The sequence below is a fragment of the Aythya fuligula genome, chromosome 2 (genome assembly GCF_009819795.1).
Source record: "Aythya fuligula isolate bAytFul2 chromosome 2, bAytFul2.pri, whole genome shotgun sequence".
Classification (NCBI taxonomy): Eukaryota; Metazoa; Chordata; class Aves; order Anseriformes; family Anatidae; genus Aythya; species Aythya fuligula.
Window position 1 is genome coordinate 89774111 of NC_045560.1, and position 22760 is coordinate 89796870.

General features: G+C 42.3%; 1 protein-coding gene across 4 annotated transcripts in view; it reads left to right on the forward strand.

Moving 5' to 3' along the window:
* The window catches only part of FHOD3 (formin homology 2 domain containing 3), a 374500-nt gene that overhangs the window by 214177 nt on the left and 137563 nt on the right, over positions 1 to 22760 (forward strand). For all 4 annotated transcript variants that reach the window (XM_032181589.1, XM_032181586.1, XM_032181590.1 and 1 more), the window contains exon 6: positions 7073 to 7167. In XM_032181589.1, the coding sequence (XP_032037480.1) occupies positions 7073 to 7167 (95 nt within the window). The remainder of the gene's footprint in view (positions 1 to 7072; positions 7168 to 22760) is intronic.

Here is a 22760-nt window from a genome sequence, read left to right on the forward strand (position 1 = left end):
TTTTCAGGTTAACTGCTGACAGAGTCAACTTGGAACATATCCTTTCCTTGCAGTCGTATCAAGTGAATTGCCAGAAATATCACAAAGGAAATGCTGGAGCAGGTGCAATTCTGGTGTGCTCCTTTGGCATCTGGCTGGCTGGCGTACTGCCACAGGTGGTGCACGTCACGTGTAAAGGAGCAGCTTTTGCTGAAATACTTGAGCTGATTAAAGCTGCCTGATGTCCTTTGAACTTGCTGGGTGCTGTTTTTTAAAGGGGGGTGGGGGGAGGAAAGGGTGGCAAGAGGAGCATGAAGTGGAGGAGGGTGAGGCCTCCTGTGAGGGCTTTCTGAGGTCCTGGAGTGGCGATGGGTTGGCCATCTCTCAGGGGAGAGCCATGTTTCTCTCTATTTGAATGCTTGAGGCACTAAGGGCCATTGGGTAGCAGGCTTTAGGGAAAGGAGATCATCGTGTGTGTGCCTTGTTGGAGTGGTACCCAGAGCCCTGCTAATTTAAGGGCCGTGGAGCAGAGCTACAAAGGAGTGCTCAGTGCTTTTTGCTCAAAAAGAAAATGGCTGGGGACCCCCTGCTCCCCACATGCCACAGGCACAGCTCGTCAAGAAGCTGTGCTCACCACATCTGCTTTATCTCTGGGGTTGCATCAATTTCATGGGACCAAAACCGTGTGTCTGTCTCATAAATATCATCAGAGGTTCAGCAAAAATTAAGGTTGTTGAAGATGAACAATTAGGTAAAATGGAGTAGCAAGAGGATGTATCTGGAGGTCTCTCTATTGTGTCAGGAGTGTAGGAATTTATAAATCTCCTTCAGTATTTCCTGTGGGCTTTTGTGGATGATGGAAATTATTGCCAGCCTGTGCCATGAGCAAAGTGTTAAGTATGCTAACGACCTGACTGAAATAATAAGTGTCAAAACTCCTGTGCCGTCTCTTTAGAATTAAAATAACGTTTCATCCACCAAGTAAAGCAAGATGTTTTGTTTCTTGGTGAGCTTATACTTGATTTTTAAATGATACTTTAAGGGCAAGTTATGGCATGCTTCTGTACCCACTGGGTTACACACCCAGAGCCAGCAATGTCTGTGGCAGGGCCCAAGCTCACTGAGCAGGGAGCTCCGTACTCCATTTGCCTTTGCCCAGAGGAGGCCTCTGAAAGGTGTAACTGGAGCCTACAGGACAGGGAAAAATCCTGGTCAACACTTCTGTCACTCATGTTCAGCGTTAAAAATAAGTGAGTTGTACGGTATCTTTGTACATTTTGCTGTTAATCTTCATTTTTTTTCATCCATTTTAATCAGTAAAGCCTTTGTCTCTGCACTGCAAAAAGATCTGAACTTTGAATAATGCTTTAGGTCTACAACTAGCTTCAGAAGCTCCCAAATACAAATACTTCTGAGGTATTAAAGTAGTGCATAAGAATTGCCTTCCTTGTCCCCCTCTGTGCCTATCTGGGGCAATCCCAACATGAATAGAGCCTGGGCAGTGGGTAGACAGAGAGCAGCCCTGCAGAGAGGGACTTAGAGGTGTGGGTGGATGAAAAACTGAACGTGAGTTGGCAATGTGTGCTTGCAGCCCATAAAGCCAACTGTGTCCTGGGCTGCATCAAAAGAAGTGTGGCCAGCAAGGTGAGGGAGGTGATTTTTTCCCCCCTGTTCTGCTCTTCTGAGACCCCACCTGGAGCCCTGCGGTCAGCTCTGGGGCCCCCAGCACAAGAGGACGTGGGCCTGTTAGAGCAAGTCTAAAAGATGAAGAAGATGATCAGTCTAGAACAAGGCCATAAAGGTGGTGAGAGGGATGGAGTGCCCCTCCTATGAAGACAGGCTGAGGGAGTTGGGGTTGTTCAGCCTGGAGAAGAGAAGGCTCCGGAGAGACCTCACAGCGGCCTGCCAGTGCCTAAAGGGGGCCTACAGGAAAGCTGGGGAGGGACTTTGTGTCAGGGAGTGTAGGGATGGGACAAGAGGTAATGGCTTTAAACTAAAAGAGGGGAGATTTAGATTAGGTATTTGGAAGAAATTATTCACCCAGAGGGTGGTGAGGCACTGGCACAGGTTGCCCAGAGAGGCTGTGGATGCCCCATCCCTGGAGGTGTTCAAGGCCAACCTGGTCTGGTGGGAGGTGTCCCTGCCCATGGCAGGGGGTTGGAACTAGGTGGTCCTTAAGGTCCCTTCCAACCAAAACAATTCACCGATTCGAAGACTAAAAGCTGGACTTTAAATAGTATCAGCTAGCATTGAAATTCTCATTTCTAGTAGCAATGCTATACATCTAAGTCTGTGCAGAACCATCTTTCTGGCTTCAGCTTAAAATTTTATTTCTGTGAGAAAGTTCAGTTCTTAGTCTAGTATGGGTTAATGTAGGTGCCCTGTAAATCAGTTTCTTAGCATGTTTCAGCCATGATGTCTGTGATGATGGGGAAAAAAAATAGCAAGGGCTAAAAAGAAAGGATTAGTCAAAGAGGGATTTAAAGAAACTTTGATAAGAAATAAAATATTCTTGTATCTGTGGCCAGGAATAAAATGTTTTTAATTTCCTGAATGACATTACAATATCTTTAACAGGAGGAAAGAAATGTGAATAGGTCTATAAACAACAGATACTGCATTGAAGCTAAAATGAAGCATACCAATAATAACAAAGAAAGAAAAAACATAAAAACTTAAACTGATTATAAGCCTGTGGAGTGAGTATGAATCACAAGGTTTGGCACAGTGCTGCTTAGTGCAAGATGGTTTTCAGAAGCACTGGAGAGGCCAGGTCATCTATTTCACCTGATTTCACCTCTTACAGGCACAGAGCTGTGCTGTGATTTCGTTAATTTTTGAGAAGCTGGGTGGTAACAAAGCTGTAATTAATGATGATTTTTCATCACCATCAGGGGAAAAGGATCTTCATGTAAACTGATGATGGTAACTGTAACTCTTCTAGGCCTTTGCAGTGTTTTCTGGCTTGTTTGCTCCATTATGGCATTCCCTAATCCTGCCTGTGTGATTGCTGCTGGTTGGAAGTCTTACAGTGGTGGTAGTCTGTGCCATGCAAGGGGCGATGTCCAATTGCCTTGAAATCCACGTAGGTTGCCATATAGGCTCATATGCCCTGTAACTCATGGTTTTATGGGTTGTGGCATGCAATGCTTGGACATTTCAGGGGCAATAAGGTCTTCCCTGAGGAGCGGTGTGCAGGCGCCGATGCTCGCCATTGTTACACAGCTCGCAGCAAACACCGCCGCGGCTGTTGGTGAAGTGCCTGCTGAGTTTGGACCAGGAGCTTCCCTGGGAGCTGAAACCTCCAAGCAGGGCCTGGCTTTGGCCCACTTCACTGTGGATGTTTGCTTATTCTGATTTAAACACAAGGTGCATTGCTGCCATAGCTCTTGACATGATGAATGGTGTTTTGGCTCTTTGGAAACTGAAAGCAAATAGTACTTCTGCTCATTCAGTGCTTCTGTTTTCTCTAAGCAGGCTTGCGGTAAAATATAAAGCAGATAGAGGTTATAGAAGCAGGTGTGTGGGCAGGAAACAGCTTTGAAAAGTTTGACAGCCTGGATGGGAATGTGATGATGTTTTGTGCTGGAGTTTTTCCCCTTTGGTCCTGTTAACTTTATAGAGGATCTCAGGAGAGCATCAATGCCAATACCGGCAAGTTTTTAGAGATTTTCTTAAACCTCTTATTTCACACAAATCTATGAAGTTTTTGGCTGGTCTGTCCTTCTCTAGCTAAGCCCTTCCTAAGAAATTCAGCAATTTTCCCCTCGAAAATAGCTACGGGTAAAGTCACAAACTACTCTCACAAAAGATTAAGGGTTTGACAAGGGTGGTGGGAGCAAAGAAATTCCAAATTAAGTCTGCTCCGTATTTAAACTCCCCTCTCCCAGCCCCCTATTGCACAACAGCAAGCTTTCCTAATGCAAGTATGCTGTTGATATACTTCCAAAGAGAATTCCAGTTGGCTGAGAGATGGGATTAAATGGATTAAATAACCTCCTCGGTTTTCAGTCAAAAAAAAAAAGTTTGGTTGAAGGCACGTATGAATGTGAACTTAAATGGTTTTGGAGCAGATTGTCCTGCTGAACAACCTTAGGCTGCCTTGCAAATTAGCTTGCCCTTCCTGGACAAGGCTGTGTGTGTTTGTGCATGTGCAAGCAGACATGCACACACGGGGTATGGGTGTTCACGGAGTGTGCAGCACAGCCACAGCTATCGTCGCAATCTATGGCCATGGGCTGAGATGTAGGCTAACAGTTGCAGAAAAAAGCTGCAGGGAATACCAAATGGTGTAGGGTGCCGTGTGTCCATGCAGTGCAAGGCTGGTGTGCCCTGCTCAGTCAGTCCCAAGCTCCAGGAGAGCCTGGGAACCCTGCAGCCCATCAGCTGGGCTCCTACACTGGTGCTTTTGTGGTCTCCTCATCTTATTCTACTTCTGTACTGTTTGTTTGATGGGTGTTACCTCTGCTTCTTCAGCACAGACACTTGATGTTAGGTGAAAAACATTTTACATTTAAAAAAAAATACAAAAAACATTCGACTCTTCTCATAGAATTATTTTCCTTTCCAAAGAAGTTATCGGGCATCAACATTATAGAAAGTGCACATAGATACTCCATAACTTGTTCTTCCTTCTAATGAAAGTCATTTTCCTCTCAGCACTGCCTATCATGTCTTGCTTTCATTTTTCTGACCCCTGGAGACAGGAAATAACAATATGAAGCTCTGTTCCAAGGTCTGTCAGCAGCTGATAACTTGCTGATAACTTGATGTGTGGCAGATAACAACTGGAGCCATGCCTTGTATGTGGACAGCATGACTCCATAGCAAACGTATCTCCTGTCTTAGATGTTTCATGGCATTCTTTGTAATTCTTTGTCCCATGAAGCTTATTGGCCACTTCATCAAGTGGCAGCACTAGTGGTTTTATCATGTGTTACTAACCTTTCACCTATAACCAAAAGACCCCTTCTGTTGCTGGAAAGATATAGATGCTATCATATACTTGGGATAGCGTTAATATTAACAGAAAAAAAAAAGAAAAAGGAAAAAAAAAGTTTGTTGGAAGGAATTGGGAGATGGGGGGCAAGGTTAGTAGTAGTAGTAGATGAAAGGAATCCCTTAAACTTTTCTGTGGCTTCTTTCTAAGGTCTACTGATTTGCCTTAACCTATTGTAGTGAAGAGCTGCATCTAAGAGGCTGGAGTAATGCATTCCAGATCCCCATTAAACATCCATTCTAATCGGTCTTAAGTATAAGCAGTAGGGTAATTTTGTATCGTGTGCATGTTTTGCCTTTAAAAGCAGACTTCTTGCTGCCTTTGATTTCTATATTAATTTGGAAAGCATGTGCCAAGAGTAAAATTTGTTTCACATTTGTTTCAAATTCAAATTAAATCCCTTCACCCCCAACCGAAGAATTTGTACAAAAAAAAAAAAAAAAGAAAAAAAAAAAAGGCTTGGTGACCTTATCATGACTGGATCTCATCCTGATCAAGGGCCAAATCTTTTTGGTATTGAAAGGAAGTAAAAACAAGAATTAAGAACTTTCTCTGATTACTGATGGGATAGCCGTGCTCTCCACTTTCTGAGACCTGCAAGGAGAGCGCGACAAAGAAGCCATTTATTCAGTTGGTGCACTTCTTATCTCCTTTTTTTGACTGCCTTACATTTTTGTTTTACCTTAACACTTGGGCCTGTGTCCCTGCCACCTAATGTTATTCACCTGAGCCATGTCTTAGAAGCACGGTGAAGGATTTCTTCCTGTACAGCAGTGGAGAGAGACGGGCACCTCCCCAGAACAGGGCAGCCTGCCTAAGATGCCAGTTATCCCCTCGACGCAGCACTCTTGCTCTCCTTTTCTCTGTCTTCATGACTGTGGAGGTTCAAGCTTTGCTTCTAGCTTGGTGTAACAGATTAGATAAGGAATAAAAGTCCAGAGAAAAAGGAGGAGACTTGATGTAAAAATGAAAGCTGCTCAGCTTATAGGGGTATTTAAAGCTCTCGCTTAACATGCACATTTCTTTGAAGATCTCCCCTCAAGGAAAGCAGTACTGCATGGTTCACAACCTACATAAAATTCAGCAAATGTTTAGAATGTGTTTGGAAGATTAATAATGTCGTAATATTCCTCACCCTGTGGGTTTTTTCCTTTTTTCCCCCATAAAGCGATGTACGAGGGGCTTGTCGGGTTGTGCCTTATATAATTGAGCTGTTATGCCAACAGGCTGTGCTGAAAGGTGTTACATCAGTGATTTCTTTTTCATCCCACTGTGCTTTGATCTCCTGCTATAAAGCAGAAGATCTAACAGTGGAAACTTTTGAAGATGATAGATGAATTTTGCTAATCCACTTTTCATAATCCTTATGAAAAATGTCTTTCCTTATCAGTCTGAAAAGATTTAATAGCTGTTTTCTCTAGTCTTACATTATCAGGATTACAAACTATGGAATTATTGTTATGAAATATTTTGCTAGCATGTTTTGAAACGTTGCAAATGCTTTAGAATCAATGAATAAAGATGATTCATTGTTGACCATGCTTTGTTGTATTTTCTCACTAAAATACAAAACTCTTACTGCAAGCGAGCACTATGCAATGGTGAATATTTGCTGTCCTTTTTGGTGTTAATTGCCCTGCTGTAATTTCAGATTACTGAAATTAACTGAAACGGCCAATCCAAATGCACTGATTAAAGCATTATATGGTGCTGAAACAAGTGGGGAAAGTTTTGACTCACAAGATCTAACGCATTTTAGGTAATGGATCTGTTAGGATAGTAAGCAGCACATAGGATACTGTTTTCAGAGTTTGGGGCAATAAAACCTGACATCCTTTAGAAAGGAGCAAGTGCCCATGCTTGCCACTGGATGAAATTCACACTTATATCATCCAGATGAAGTCAGTAAAGTTACTGCAGTTGCCCAGGATCTTGTCCAACAGAATCCTGCCCAATGCAGCTTTTGTTAGTTGGGCTCCCCGTGTCCCTGGAAAACAATGCTTACAGTAAATGGCCAGCAATTCTTAGGGTCATAATATATATATTCACCAGGTCTGATTTGTTGGTTTTTTTTTTCTCTTTTCTTTACAATAGCTTTGGGACAAATTATGCTCTATGTTGATGGCATGAATGGAGTAATAAATCATAATGAAACCATCCAGTGGCTGTACACACTTATTGGGTCAAAGGTAAGACACTCTCCAAAATTCTTGCTTTATATGTTTTTGGTGTTCTTTAAAAGCATTCTATTTGTATTACGTATGCATTAGGGTTTTAACAGACTGTGTTAGGCTCTAAATGAGTACATAACGCTCTGCATAGAAACCAGGGCACACTGGGCTGTTACTTCTTTTTCTAACTTTTTCCTACTCTTTTATGCTTTTGGTACTCGCTCTGTTTTTGAAAGCAAAGGTACTAGAATCACAGAATATCCTGAGTTGGAAGGGACCCACAGGATCATCGAGTCCAACTCCTGGCTCCACACAGGACCACCCAAAAAACAGAGCCTATGTATGAGAGCATTGCCCAAACACTGCTTGAACTCCAGCAGGCTCGGTGCCGTGACCACTGCCCTGTGGGGCCTGTGCCAGTGCCCGAGCACCCTCTGGGTGCAGACCCTTTCCCTATCCCCCAACCTGACCCTCCCCTGTCCCAGCTCCATGCCATCCCCTCGGGTTCTGTCGCTGTCCCCTGAGATCAGAGCTCAGCGCCTGCCCCTCCACTCCCCTCGTGAGGGAGCTGCAGGCCGCCATGAGGCCTCCCCTCAGCCTGCTCTGCTCGGGGCTGACCTAGAGATGCCTTTGTTACTGTCTGTGCTGCCAGTGCAGTTGACCATGGAGCAGATTATTTTTTTTTCTTGCAGTTGCAGTTACCAAGACATTAATTGAGACCACTTTGTGTGTGTGTGTGTGTGTTTTTTTCCCCTTTGCATTCTGTGAATGCGAATCTTTTTCTACAGTTTAGCCATTCTGTCCTGCTCAACTTTGCTGAGCATGGGGGGAGAACAAATTAGAACGGCTTCCTCCTTTGTCTCTAGAGAGCTCTAGTACTAATATAAAGTCTAGTACCTGGCTGCAGAGGATTCTTTGTTGTTCTCTGCATATGAGGAGGCAACAACTGAAGACCTATACCAGAGTCTATGTCGCTTGAGTTGGTATCATCCAACTTTTAAGGCTACCTATGTTGAAAGTTGAAAGAGAAGAACATATATTCTGCTTACACTCTATCCTGAACAGTTATAGGGTAGGTAAAGCCACAAATCTGCAATCTGTTGCAACTCCAACTTTAGTTGAAGTCTGTTAAGTGCCGCAGGGATTGCTCCTGCTCTTGCCGTCTCCCCACCTTCTTGGGACAGATCTGAATGACACAGTAAGTGGTATAGGGTATGTTAGGTATTGTTAACAACTTGAAAGATGCCATACTTGGTGGAGTTGAATCCGTAATTAGAATTATTAAAAAAATAAATAAAAATTAATGATGTCCAGAAATTTTTCCTCAAGTGGCTGAGTCACAGAAAATTGCTTTGTGGATACTGCAGTGACTCAGAGATGCTACTGCTTTCCCCCTTTCCCTCTTAAAAATAGTATCCATGACAGGAAAGAAAAAAAGAGGTCTGTGTCCCACGGGTGCTTTATAGCCACTACAGATTTTTTTTCTACAGTGTGAAAATTTCACTGCTGCAGAGGGCAATCAAACAAAGAATAGATACTGCAATGTTAACAGAACTGATTTACCTGGGTTGACTGCTAATATCGGTAGATATGTAAAAGTAAGATCATAATTGTGGTCATCAAATCTCGGGCTTGCTGAGCATGGTTAATGAGCAGTTCATGTTTGGGAGATGATGAGACAATTTTCCCCCACGTAAAGTGTTCCACTGCTGGCCGGGTGTTACGCTGGGCAGTTTGCCCTCCTGAAGCAGGGAACGTTAGCCACAGTTGGAAAAGCAGTGCCAGAAGAGAGAGAAATGGTTTGCTTGTTATGGATGCTTATTTTCTATAGAACAGATGAAAGAATCAAGCAAAGAAAGGAAAAAAAAAAAAGCTGTGATATCCATAATTACTTTAATTCTCTAGTGCACATAGTCAGGGAGATACAAGTCTGTATTGCTACCTTGCAGATGAAATTCTGGCTAGATTTTCTTGACCAGAGTAACTCTCCAGTCCTTAAACTCCTTCTTCCCTCCCCCATGGTCAGCCCAAATGATTATCTCCATATCCTGGCTCAGTGCCTGCAGCTAAGGAATGCGGGCAATGTGCTTTGAATAGTTTGGTTTCAGGTAGCATCAAGTTGCTTTTTTGTTATTATTTGACTGTCTTGGAAGAGATGTAAGTCCATGTCTGTGTGCCAGAAGCTAATCGAAGGTATGACAGGCTTACTATCACAATGTGGTGTGACAGCTGCTTTATGCACTTCAAGATGGTTTTGGGCTTTCTGTGAAAAAGAGATCTGTGGAATCTGCACCATACCTACAGCCTAACTTGCAGTCCTACTATGCCGGTCCCTTCTCTGCAGCAAAGGAAGGGAAAATCTGTTAACACTGCTGAACAAAAAGGAACAGTAAAATAGCCAATTAAGTATCAAGACAAATCCCTTTAAGAGGAAACAGAAGGCACGCAGCCGTTCAGCTGCCACAGCTGTGGCTGGACACATTGCTTCTTGCCCTCTCAAAAACTCTGATGAGGTTTAATAAACTCAGCAGTGGAGGTGGTTGAATTCTTTCCACAGCAGATTTTTTTCTGTCAATTTCTATAACGGTTTTGGCCTTTTGCTGTTACTTGCTCTGCTGTATTTGTGTATGGGGCTGCTGCCTCTGTCTCCCTTCCTCGCTTAGAGCAGTATGTGATTTCATGTGGTTTTCCACTGCAGGACATGCATTTAGCGAAAGACCTTAGGGTTTGTCACACTCAGCACTGTGACAGCTGTAATTTTGGCACCCAGCTCCACTTCAGGCACCTAGCAATATTTCTGCACTGTTAGGGGAAGGGAGGGGACTGAAACTTGAAATTAGTGAGACAAAAGAAGTATAAGCAATTAACTGAAAGCCCTTCTGGGTTGTCACCGTTATATGCGTTACTATTGATAGTTCCACTCTGGTTTTATCCCCTAAGCATCAATAGATTTTTATATAGATGGATTATTGGATAGTGCCATTAATTGTAACATTGTAGTTTAAATTTTCCCTGAACAAAGTTATTGGTGAGGTGGTTAAAACTGGAGCAGTGTGGCTGCACTAGTGCTGCTGCCCTTACACAAGGTTAAAGGCACCAGTGGCATCAGGGTGAGGAACTGAAAAAAGGGAGGAAAGTTAATCTTAGATGACTCGTGCTAGTGGAGAAAGAGCCTCTGATTCAAACTGGTATTACATAGGCATTAGATTGGAAACTTCAAGTTAGCTTCTGCCATGCTATTTAAAGATAAGAATACTATCAGCAAGTCCCAGACTTCCAGGGCCATTGCAAGACACCTGCACCCATGTGTGACCATGCTGGTATGTGCCAGTGGCCTTTCACAGCTTCGGTGTGCACTGCTTTCCAGTCATCAGTGGCTAGTAGATCACTGGAGCATCACATCCACAGGATAACCCAAATTTCAATATATGTATCACTGCTATTTCATCATTAGCTATGTACACAGCTATGTTCATTAGCCTTTCCCCATTTAATAAAGTATTCAAGTATGTGCTTAATTGTAGGTGTATGGTTACATCCTGTTTGCATCCACAGACTGGTAATCCCTAACTGAAGTCAGCAGTGTACTGCTGTGCTACTACAAAAGAGGGCTAAAGCATGGCCAAGGGCGTGATCATCCTATATAAGCCAGAAGTTACATGTATAGGGGGTATCTGTGTCAATAGGGTTTTCTCTCAGCGTTCAATGGTAGCATGAAACATTCATGCAAGATCGTTTGCTTAAAGACAGAACCCCCAAACAATGAGTCAATGAATGTTACTTAACAGTGCTTTCAGCATTGTTCCATTATTATTATTATTATTATTATTATTATTATTATTATTATTATTATTATTATTATTATTATTATTTTAAGTAAACTAACCTTTGAAGGATCTTGCTTTAACGATCTTGCTTTAACTGACCACATGCTGTAACCCAAACCTAGATTCAACCGTGCAGCATCTGGGAAATGATATTTCTACCACTTCCTTGTTTTTTCTGCCAGCTGTACACTGCTGCTGTTGAAATTAGAATTAAGTTTTCGTATCAAATTGCAAGTTATGTTTAGCCTGGTTGCAAAGGGACCTGAGGCACTTGTGCTGGCAGCACAGAGCCCTCTGGAGCTCTCTGGTGGCTCACCTGCAGGTAGGCTTGGTTTGATGGGTGATGGCAAGGACTGTTGGAAAATTTCTCTTACGCAAAACAGGGGACACCAGGTTAGAGATGTAGAAGTGCTAAGCCACATTTAGTCCTTGTAATGTGTTTTTCATCTGTTAACATGTATGAGGTAATATGTATTATCTTTCACATGCATTGGTATTCACTCAGAACTGTTAATAGAAAGCACACAATGCTGTATCAGTGCCTTACCCTCTCCAGGACTGGTTACCGAGCGTTTACAAAAACTACATTTCCAAACAAAACATCTCGGAGAAAAAACAACTGTTTATATCATCCAGTAAAGGAAGCAAAAGTTCCTTAGCATCACAAACCTGCAAGGTTTTGCCACTTCACGCTGGTCTTCAAATGTATAAGACATTAAGCATTCCACATCTTGAGTCTGGTTTCACCTTTTCTTCCCCTCCATTTCTGCCTGCTACTGATAATGATTATTTTTTCCCATTTGATGATCCAGGCCGTTCTAATTCTCCCCAGGGGAGCTAAAGCTCCTTTTTGGCATTGTTTTCAGTGGAAAGTAATCCATTTTCAAAGTGGTGCTGGGTAACCTCAGAAGATTGGGAAGAATGCTAGGCCTAGGCTGACACAACAAGGTTGATTAAAGATTCCTATCTCACATCTTGTTTTAATTTTTTTTTCTACTTTGCTTCTGTCTGGGTCCTATATTGCAAGGTTAAATATGAATTTTAGCTAGCAGGTTGTCCCTGTGCCTCGTGTGAGTTTTTTGCTTCCCTTTGTATTGAATAGTGACTTTCTGAATATTTTAAATATAAACCAATCCAAAAGAAGAAAAAGAATGTGTTTTCTTTCCTCTTTGTTTTGAAATCAGTGTTCAAATGGGACATAGCTGTAGTGTATGAAATTGTTGGTTTCAAAATAAAGTTTCTGTTTTCAAAAGAAAAGTTCAGTAGAGCTTTTACCTGTGAGGTTACTGTGAAACATCTACATGTATATGGTTGGCAAGTCATTTCATGATAATTTTGAAAGAAATAATATTGTTAGTTACACAAAGCACTAAACCTAATTTTACAAGTGAGTCATTTAAGGTATGTAGAAGCAAATACTCAGTTTAAGCACTTGATTAAATCAGTGTGTTTCACAAGCCCTTTATGCCTGCACTCAACTGAAGTCATGAACAGAGCAGAGAATACCATAGAGCTTGAACTTGTGTGTTGTTTTTTTTTCCTCAAGAAATTTCTCACCAAATCCTGTAAAAATGGATGTTGAGCTGGATCTACAGATCTTATGGTAAAGTGATTTATAGCCATGGAGAAAGTTACAAACCATAGGGAATTAAAAGATCTGAATAAGACTGGAGATATTAGCTTGAGTACCACAGAAGAGCAAAACATGTTAAATAAACTCACCACTAGAGATTGGATGGTGTACTTTCATGATGAGGTTCTTGGAAATGTCATGTATTTGCATTTCATGAATTTTTCTGACGATATATTTTGTAAATCATTGTGTATGGATGGCCTGTTTTGAGTTAACATTGCCTGGATGATGAAATGGAATATGCACAGGAATATGCCCAATTTTTGAGCAGAAGGTAGTGCTGTTGAATTCTCTTGCTCTTTATTCTTAATGTGTTTGGAGGAAAAGCAGGCCTGATAGAAAAATTAAGCATCCAGAAGAAATTACACAGCTCAAAGACCGAATTCGATTAATTTCATATGCTGTCATCTTCCCAGTCTGCTGCTGTGGTGGTTAATGAACTCATTTGCAGCCTTTGACAAATGAGACTCCATATATAGCTAATGTACAAACAACATAGATTGCATTATCTCTTACCTCCAGCAACAAATCCAATAACCCTGTATTTTTGTTCTGTTTTCATGTCTACCCCAGGTAGAAATGTCCATTAGGTGTCAGTGTTTCAGTTCCTCAGGTTCCTTTGCCTCCTAGAAGAGACAACTCTCCCCTTGAGTGCCCTGCCCCATGCTCGAGAACTTGAGCTGGGGTGAAGAGGTAGGACTGCTTGGAGTTCAGTGGAACTGTGACCATTCATGTCAGCTTAGGAACTGGCTCTTAAATCTCACCTGATATGCAGTTAGTCATTGAACTATTGTTATGAAAATGGTTGTGTACCGGAGAAAGAAAATCCTGGATTTATAGGAAATTAACTTTTCTACTTCCTGCCTTTCAGGGGCCTGAGCCAGTGCTTACTGAAGTCAGTGGAAAGCTTCCCGTGGTCTTCCACTCAGAATCTGTAACTACACTGTTGCATGAGCATAGTTTATTTTGAATTGTATTTAATTAGTGCTTTGAAGATAAGCATCAGGATGTTGCAATAAACTTGGAATAGGATAAGCCAGCCAGTGCAGACTACATTATGTGCTCGCTGTGTTCTGTCCGACCTAGCAGACAGACTGCTTCAAGTCCTTTTTTTTACCAGCCATATTTGTAGATGAGTTTCAAAGGCATCCCATCAAATACGGCTGTTTGCAGTAGTCCAGTCCCACAGCAGTAGTTATCAGCTCAGTCTGTTGCATTCACCCCAAGTATGTTGAAGGGATAAATACCTATTTTTCTACATTCAGAATGAACTCTTGTAGATCAAGATGATGCTTAGAAAGCACGCAGTTCCCCCATATCACGTCAGAGATCTTATTTCAACTCATTTGAAGTGGAGAATGAGAAAATATAATGATTAACTGCCAACAATGTGGTGAATGTTCAGGCTCAACTTTTCACTTGATCACATCTATTCAAGCATGTATGAGAAAATGTCCTGTTAGCAGGGAGTGAAATATATCCAAATCTTTTCCAGAAAATACCATGTTTCCATATAGATGTACAATTTTTTTGTTGTAAATGAAAGGCATGAAGAAAAAGAAAGTGTAATACTATAATTAAGTGTGGAGGAGAAAAAAAAAAAGAAAAACATAAAAATTGATGCTAACTTTTAGAATAGCATTGCTCTCTTTCACTGAAGCAGTTCAGAGTCACAGATCTATTATCATTGACATTTGTGAGCAAATTACTGTGCCTCAGGGCCTAGCTATTAATGTTTGCTGTTAGCTGCTAGTGTTTTTTAACAAGCAGTAAGTCCAGCGTTAGTATGAAAGGTGAAGATGCAGGTGGAAAGCTGGTTTGTATTGAGGCTTGTAGGGAAAGAAAATGGAGCCTGCTTGTTGTCACCTCAGCCTGCACGAAGCCACCAGTTTGAAACGTTCTTGACTATGAAATCTGAACAAGAAAAGCAGCAGATTTTCAGCCATAAAATTGTCAGATGGAAAAGAGGGAAGGAATACAAACGAGTTGTTCCGAGGATAAAAAGCAGATGATTGTAATCCAAGTTTATGGTATGTGCCATCAGATGCAAGAAGTATGCTTCCCTGAGATACTCACACATATCTAAACACGGAAATCAACTTGGCCTGTATGAAACACCCTGCTGTCATTATGCCAAACCTGTTGGGATAGCTAAGTTGGTTTTTTGCAGGTAGGAATATCATTATTACTCAGTCGGGATTTTAGTAAACTGCATTTTAAGGGAATGCAGCGTGTTATGGAAATAAAAGAAGCAGTTGTGACTGATTTTTCTCTGGAAGCACTGTTTAATGAGCTCACTGCATAATGCTTCAGCTTGCAGGGTTACCCATCCTCTGGTCTCTGTTGTTCTTAGCTGATGCAGGGGTGCATCTTTTCTGGCAGTGTCTGTGGTGCTTGGTGGAGGGCAGGTGGACTACTGTGAAGTTTTGATGAAGAACAAGGAAAGCTCATCTGGTTACTGAAATGCTACCAAAATCAAAATAGGTTACCTTGGAACTTCAGATGAGGCGGAGTTTATTACTCTAAAAATAAATGAGTGCAGAAATCCAGGTAATACAATTCATGCACTTCCTCTGAATTTCCTCGGATTTTGTTATCATAATCATTTCCCAAGTCCAGTCAGTAATTCAGTGTCCAACCACGAGACCTTAGCTGCTTTCAGTTTTGCAGCCCCGGGACATGGGAGGGCACAGGGAGTGCTTATTTGTGTGCACGCTTGCGTGTGGCCTGAGTGTTGGCATCCTGGTAGGAAGCCATTCATCCACCCTTCCCCGAGTCCTGATCTCCAAAACTAAGACTAATGCTACCAAATTTTACAGCATCTGATATTGGCAGGAGGGCAGTAAAGGAGCCCAGGAGCAGGGCATCAGCCATCTTCAGTCTGAAATGACCATTACTGAGAAAAAAATGACATTACTTTAAACCTGCTACAGTGCTCATCTATCAGATGACTGGTTCTGGTTTATGTACTTAATACTCCCAGTGAATAGGCATTGAAAATCAAAGTTGTGGGCTTGTGACAGTAGCAAAAACCCCTTTGTACTCTGTCCTCATATCCCCTTGGTCTCCCGTGCCTCATTCCAGCAAGCTGCTGGACAAGTGCTTGCGTTCAAGATGGGCACCAGATGTCCTGGTGTGCAGTGGGGCCGTGAGCCTTGGTGAGTGGGGGGATCAAGGCCTGCATCACATGTGGCAGGAGAGAAGTGTACAACATCAGCAGGAAAATAAGAGAACAAAGCATAGTGAATAGGCATGTTTCCAGAAAGCGCTACAGACAGGTACCTCATCTGTATTTCTTGCCCAATTGTTATGTTGTTCCTCTTCCCCCACACAGCGAGACAAGTGTAAGGAAAAAACTACTTGCATCCAGATTCTCTGAGGCTTAATTAAGTGTCCTGAGCTTTGGAAACAGGTTTTTGGTTGCTCTGCCAGCAGAAAGCGTAGGTATGTATGTATGCTGAGACCACATGTGCAGTTTTGTAGGAAGAAAGGAGGTGGTCAACTTTCTGCATTCGTTGGTGTGTTTTAAGATGCTGGCTCTTTATGACTGTTAGCAGGCGTTATGGCTAATTTTCATTTATTCCCTCAGGTTTGAAGAATGGAGGCAGTCTGTATTAACAGAGCTTTGGGCTTACCTTATGAATTTATCACAATATCCCCAAGATACTCAGTCTGTGACAAGTGTAGTTTAATTTAGAAGATATGGGCAAGATGATTTTAATTGCTTCATTTTTTCTCACTGCTTATAGTGTTTATAGTAAACTTTTGGAGCCCCAGAGTTAGTTACCAAGTTGCTGCATCATCTCCCCTCTGTTCTGATGATTACTGAATTGTTACTAAAGATTTCTGAGAGGAACTGCGCTGTTGGGGCCTACCCTTTTTATGGGATGTTGCCGAAATGCAATTTGTAAGGAAACAACAGCAGAAATTCCATGCAAACTCTGTTCAAACTTTTGGCTGCACAAGGATCTCGTACTCCTCTAAAAGTGTGAACTGAATCCACTGTGTACTCGGTGTCTATTCACGCGGGCCTACCTTTTTCTGTTGACCTGTGCTGTTAACCTTCTCTCTCCATCTTTTGTCTGAATTTCCTATCTTTCTGGAACTAGGAAACCCACTGAGACAGAAACTGAATTAATCAGTACAGCCTTGTCTTTATTCTTCTTCTTAAATTCATCTTGATTTTCATCCTAAATCAGTCACTGTCTTGGTTGCCATACATGTAGTGTGGTAGTGGGATCCCACCTACAGGAAAGGTGGTATCCAGCATTTTTCACAGCATCATGTAAACCAGATCTGACACAGCTCAGCCAACACGGCAGTTAATATCCCAGTGTTTCACTTGTAGCTCAGCCTGGAAGAATGACCCAGCTATGGAAAGAGTCCAGACTTTGGGACACTGAGGCTGAATACAGAGTCCAGGCACATTCTTGAACCGGTCTCCAAATCCCTTTGTGCCTCAGTCCCTCATGTGGAAAATCAGCGTTTGGATTTTACAGCCCTGGGGGGAGAACACGAGGGAGTGGAGGGACAGATTACATGCGTTAAAGACAGATATGTAGGTGAAAGCTGAACCTGATACTAATTGTTACCATATCTTTCCTTCTGGCGTCTCTCAAAAATGCTCATCATTCCTTTATTTAGCTATAGTCCTTCTTTAAAGCAACAGCTACTAGCTGAGGATACCTGGACAATGGTTAAAGTAATAATAATAATAATATTCTATCAAAAACTGAAATAATCAAAATGTACGTGATGGCTTTATATTCAGCAGGTAGTGCATCCTAAGAAACCTCTGAGCTCCTACCAGCTCAGGTCACTAAAATTCCTGCACCAGGTTGTTGCCCTAGTACTCATCTTTGTTATCTCTTAGCTTTTATGTTTGGCCTCTTCAGCTCAGGAAGGAAGATGTTTTGTAAAATATGTGGACTTCGAGTACTTTTCATAAGATCAAGATCAAAAGAAAAGTTCTCTATGCTTTTTTTTTTTTTTTTTTTTTTTTCCCTCAGTTCTCTAGTAGTGGTTTATACCATATAAAGTCTTTTCAAAATAGTTTCCAGCGTGCCAGCAGGTTCTCTAACTAGCTCCCATGGCACCCTGAAATGTGTTTCATCTGGACCTGCTGAGTACTCTCTTCCAATATTGTGATCCTCTTTGATCACAGCAACTGGACGAGGAGTTCAGATACTTCCTTACTTGCCGCCCCCTCCCTCTCCTGTTTTCCTCCTTGAAGACTACATTAATAAAAAGCAAGAATGTGTTGCTTAGTATAAAAGTACTGTTAATACCTTAACCAGTGTGGATTTTTTTCTAGGTTGGTCCCTTTTATTTTTGAATTTCCTCTTCTCATTAAAAGGCGCAGTACTGCAGTAAATGTTTGGTTTCTTTCATTTCCAGCAGTGTGTAGCTGCATCCTTTAGTGATAAATTTAAAGCATCCTCTTCAGAAACCTTTTTTTTCTTTCCTCCACAGCACTTAAAATTTCACTGTGTTGTTGTCTAAGCTCCTTATTGTTACGATTTTGTAGGGAATAGCAGCTCCTCTAACTCACAGTGTGAATACTTCCCTGGTAGAGCTTTGCATGTTTGCAGCCTTTTGTGCAAAACGTGAACAAAAGAGGAAAATTGGGTAAGAGACCCAAGCAGGTCTCTTACTCAAAATTATTAATCCCATGCAGACTGAATTTCTGTTCACCCTGTTTTCCTTCAAGTACAGTGAACAGAATTCCACTTTGCACTTTCTCCTCTGTGTCTCTGGTGGTATAATTTCCATGTGACTCTCAGTGCTTTGTACTGCTCTGCTCTTGTGTCACTTCTTTTTGTCTTCCTCACCACGTACTGGCTTCCCCATGTATATGCTCTCCTCATCTGATGTCTGCTAGGCTGCTCTGCTGTGCGGAGAGGAGCTGTAGGGTCCCCCATCGTGCAGATTGTGGGTGTCAGTGGAGGGAAGGATGGGGTAGACCTGAAGATGTTTGCTTCCAGATCTGAGCCGCCTGGTCATTTACTCAGCTGGCTATCTGTGGAAGCTGCAAATCTGATAGAGGGATTGCTGCCAAACTTACTTAGAGTCCTGACAGACTTCAAAATTCGCGTTGCGTGATCCCCCTTCTCCTTTCCTTGTCATCCCCCTTTGATAGAGGAGATGCAAGGTGAATGCCCCGTGGAAGATCCAAGTTCAGAGCAGAGTATCAGACAGAAAATGCCCGCTTACCAAGTAGAAACTGCTGTATGCATCAAGACAGCCATGTCACTTACTAGCTTAGTTTTTATATGCAAGCAGCAAGTACTCTGAGAAGAACCCAAGGAGCTGGGCCGTGGGACAGGGCCTGGAAGCTGAACGCAAGTCGTACCTGACGTCACCACCTGATGTGGTTAGTCCTGCAATTACTCATCTGGGGGGGGTTGTTCTGTTTTCCTCCCCTTTTGCTCAGAAGGGTGGGTTAGGATTAGTTGTCATCTTTGGCTAAACTAATACGATGTTATGTGGAACAGATGTGATGGACATCACCAGATTGACAAATAAGGGTAGTGACTTGCCCTCCCCTACAGGTCATGAGCACAGCGCATTTTGACAGCAGTTTGATCCCAGTTTGCACTAGATATGATGTTATGGACACAAGAGCACTGATAACATCCTGCCAATTGAGTTATTAAGCTCCAGAATGAAAATGAAGTCTAAAACAGCATCCTTCCAGTTACCTCCCCTTTCAGAGTGTTACTTTCTAAAGCTTTTTCAGTAGAAAGCCTTTCCCTGTGGAAATGAGTTGTAGTTCGAAAGGAAAAAAGAGTAATATTTTACTTGTTCTTGCAGCCTCAGGAGGCTTAAGACTTACCCTTTCATTTGAAACCATGCCGCTGATTTGTGTGTGTCTGTGTTTTAACTTTAAATCCTGCTTTGTCAATAAAAACATAATTTGCTTAAATATCCTGTACCTTCAAACAAATATCCTGTACACTTCAAAACTACTGCATGCTTGCAGCAATGTGGCCACTGCATGCTTGCAGCAAGGAAATCACAAGAAAGGAGACCAGACAGTGCCCGTTTAGTACAACCAGGAAGCAGAAGACACTACAGCTGTTCTCATGCAGAGGGGAAAAACTGAAACACCATCAGTGAGGAGACGAAGGAAAAAAATAAATAAAAAAAAAATCTGATCTCTGTGCCTTAGAAAAGCCATCCCACAGCACCACCTAGCAGACATTGTTGGGTACAGACGGATATGAACAGACTGAGGAAAAGATTGGGAGTACACAATGCCGAGCAGATCTGTGTGCCTTCAAAAAGTGATTCCACCTACTATCTAGCATGGGTCACTTCTACAAGCCGAGGTGCTCTGTCATGCCCTCGTGCAGCTGTCGTTGCCCTTTTAGTCAGGTATTTGTAGCCTGATGCAGCTAGTTAATCTCTGGGCATGTTCAACAAAACAGATAATTTCTGCTTTTTATTTGTATTCTGGAGTTGTGGTCTTTGTCCCCATGTATTTTTTAAAGCACTTAGCTTAATCAGGGTAATGGTTTTATTAATTCTGTTGCAATTTGTTTACCTTCTTGTCCATATTAGTTCAAGGTGCCAGAGCCCACATCGCCCAGCATCCTGCTGAGGAATACTGCCAGAGCACAGATTTTGAAGAGCACAGGTTGTGCAGCGTGGTCTCACCCACTGCAGCTGGGGGAAAGTGTTAGAAAATAGTCAAACTGCAGCTGCTGGCTGCCTCCGTTTGTCCTAGAGGGACCAGAACTCGAGCTTACTTTTGATCTGCAGAATGTGAAGTATTTATTTGTGAAACTGTAGCAGATTTCAGGCTATGGCATTTCTTTTGTTGCTTGATTACTCTTGCTCCTCTCCGTACCTTAAACTGCATTTGAACCTCTATTGCGCCATCCTGAACAGGTGGACTGTGGAAGTGCCACAGTCGCTTGTGGGAGACTGTCTAGGCTCTCCAAGAAAATATTCAGGAATACGCTGGTCTTCCTGTGAATTGTATTGTGGGTGCAGGCTGGAAGAAACATGACTCAGGAATGGAAAGGAGTTGTAGGACTTTCAGCTTGCAAAGCTTTTGAGTTTGGCATTACGCATGTGGGCAGATCTGCTTTACTACTCAGAGGTAGTAGAGAGGGATTTCTGGCAGCCATCCTGAAACCCATTCCCTTCCAGGTTCTGAGATCCTATTTCCCTGGTTAAAGCAAGGGACTGGCTATCAAGGCTCTTAATTTGCTCTGTAGCATTGGGAAAACTTTATGATGATGATGGTTATTATTATTATTATTCAGAGCCAAGAACTATACAACTAAATCCATATGTGGACACCTAAAATATTCTGACTTTCAGATATTGTGACGTTTTACTTTTATTAAAGGAAATGTGCCTATGCAGTACCTTGGAAGACAGAGAAAACTACTTTTATCTGCTATTTCCATGATCACTGTGGTAATGTCTGTCGTGCCCCTCACACAGTTGCTCCATGATACTTCTCTTTTACGGAGCTATTTAGATGCTTAAGTTAATGCTCTTTGTCAAGTGCTGCGAAAGCCTACCACGAAACACTTTCTAACATTAGGGAAAATAACACCAAAAGTCAGTCTGGTTTCACTACTCCTAATACACTCATATCTTCAAAAATAATACTCTGCTGAGTTGAAAGGGTCAAATCTCGACTACATTTCCCTTGGCTAAATACGTAGGAACTGTTCCCGTCAGACATTACACAGCTACCACAGCGCATTTCAGTTTAGCTTTCCGGGCTACAAAGGATCATGTTATGCAGTAGTTTATTTTACTGCCTTTGTGAACTGCTGCCCCTCATTAGGGCATTGTTGTATCTACTGATTTTGCCTGCAGTTACTCTTGACTTCCAAAAAAATTGGAAGTAAGCCGTTGTGGTTACTTCAGGAAAAAGAAAGGCTTGGGTGGTTGGTTTTGGTTTTTGTTTTCCCTTCAACTTTTTCCCCTTCTTTTTCTGTCTCTGCTGCTCGCAAAGACCTGAAACAGCAACCCAAAACTGATCTATGATGCAAGTCAAATCACTGCTGAGTATGATCTCATGCTTCTGGGGGTTCAGCTCTTCGCATGACCATGGCGATTACTTGGCTAAAAATTACGCAAGTCCCAGATGCTGGATAATTCTCAAATCCTACATCACAAATACATTTCATTCTGACAATAATGAAGCCAAAATGCACGTTAAATAATGACAGAGTAAAGGCTTGTCTGCAACCCAGGCAGTGGCTTGGTCAAAGGTGCTTTGTTCTCAGGTTTGGAGCAGGGCAACAGAGAAGGGTCAAATGAAAGGAAATGCGGGCTGCACTGCTCTGCTCCTGTCCTGGACAGTGCTGCTGAAAACCTGTCTGTAGCTTGGTAGCTACAGACTTCTAGGAATATCAACCCTTTTTATTCCCAAAAGAGGCAATTTAAACACATGTATGGCACAAATGGCACATTTCAGAGGAGTTTGGAGGATGTAGGTGAGGGATCTGGTCCAGCCTCATCTTGGAGCCACACATCCAGGTTCCCAGGAAAACAGGCTGTGGGAGACTTGTACATGCACCCGTGTGTGAGCTCAGAAGCACTGACGGACCTGTCTGTTTAGAAAATGGGTTTCTGAGCCTTGCATACTCATCATAGTCATGTTCAGGGTCTGCTGAACATATTTCTAACCCTTTCTGCCTGTCAAACTTGATCAAAAGTAAGGGTTGCTGTCGCTCTGGTGAGGATCTGAAACACAGATCCTGAGAGTCAGTGTTGTAGGAGGCTCATTAGGAAGCTGCTCAGTATTCTCTAAATGCTGGGGAAAACTAAGTCATGTAAGCTTGAGCATCACAAGTGTTTACATAGTCCCGGACCGCACCTGAGATGCAGAGAACGACTAGGAACTCATTTTATAAAAGGTCTTATCTTCATGTGATTTGTGCACTGAAAAGTGCATCTTGGACATCTCCATGGACATCTGAATCTTAGTGCTTGTAGGACTGCTGTTATACCAAAATTATATGATGACTGCCACCTTTATAAGAAGTGTTACTGATCTGTTTGACACTCCAGTGTCCCTTTCAGTATGTGTGTGTTTGGGGGTGGCATGGGTGTGTGTGAGACAGATGGAAAGAAAATAAGTTGCAGATGCCAGGCTTTGTGAACAGAAGAGGGTTTAAAAA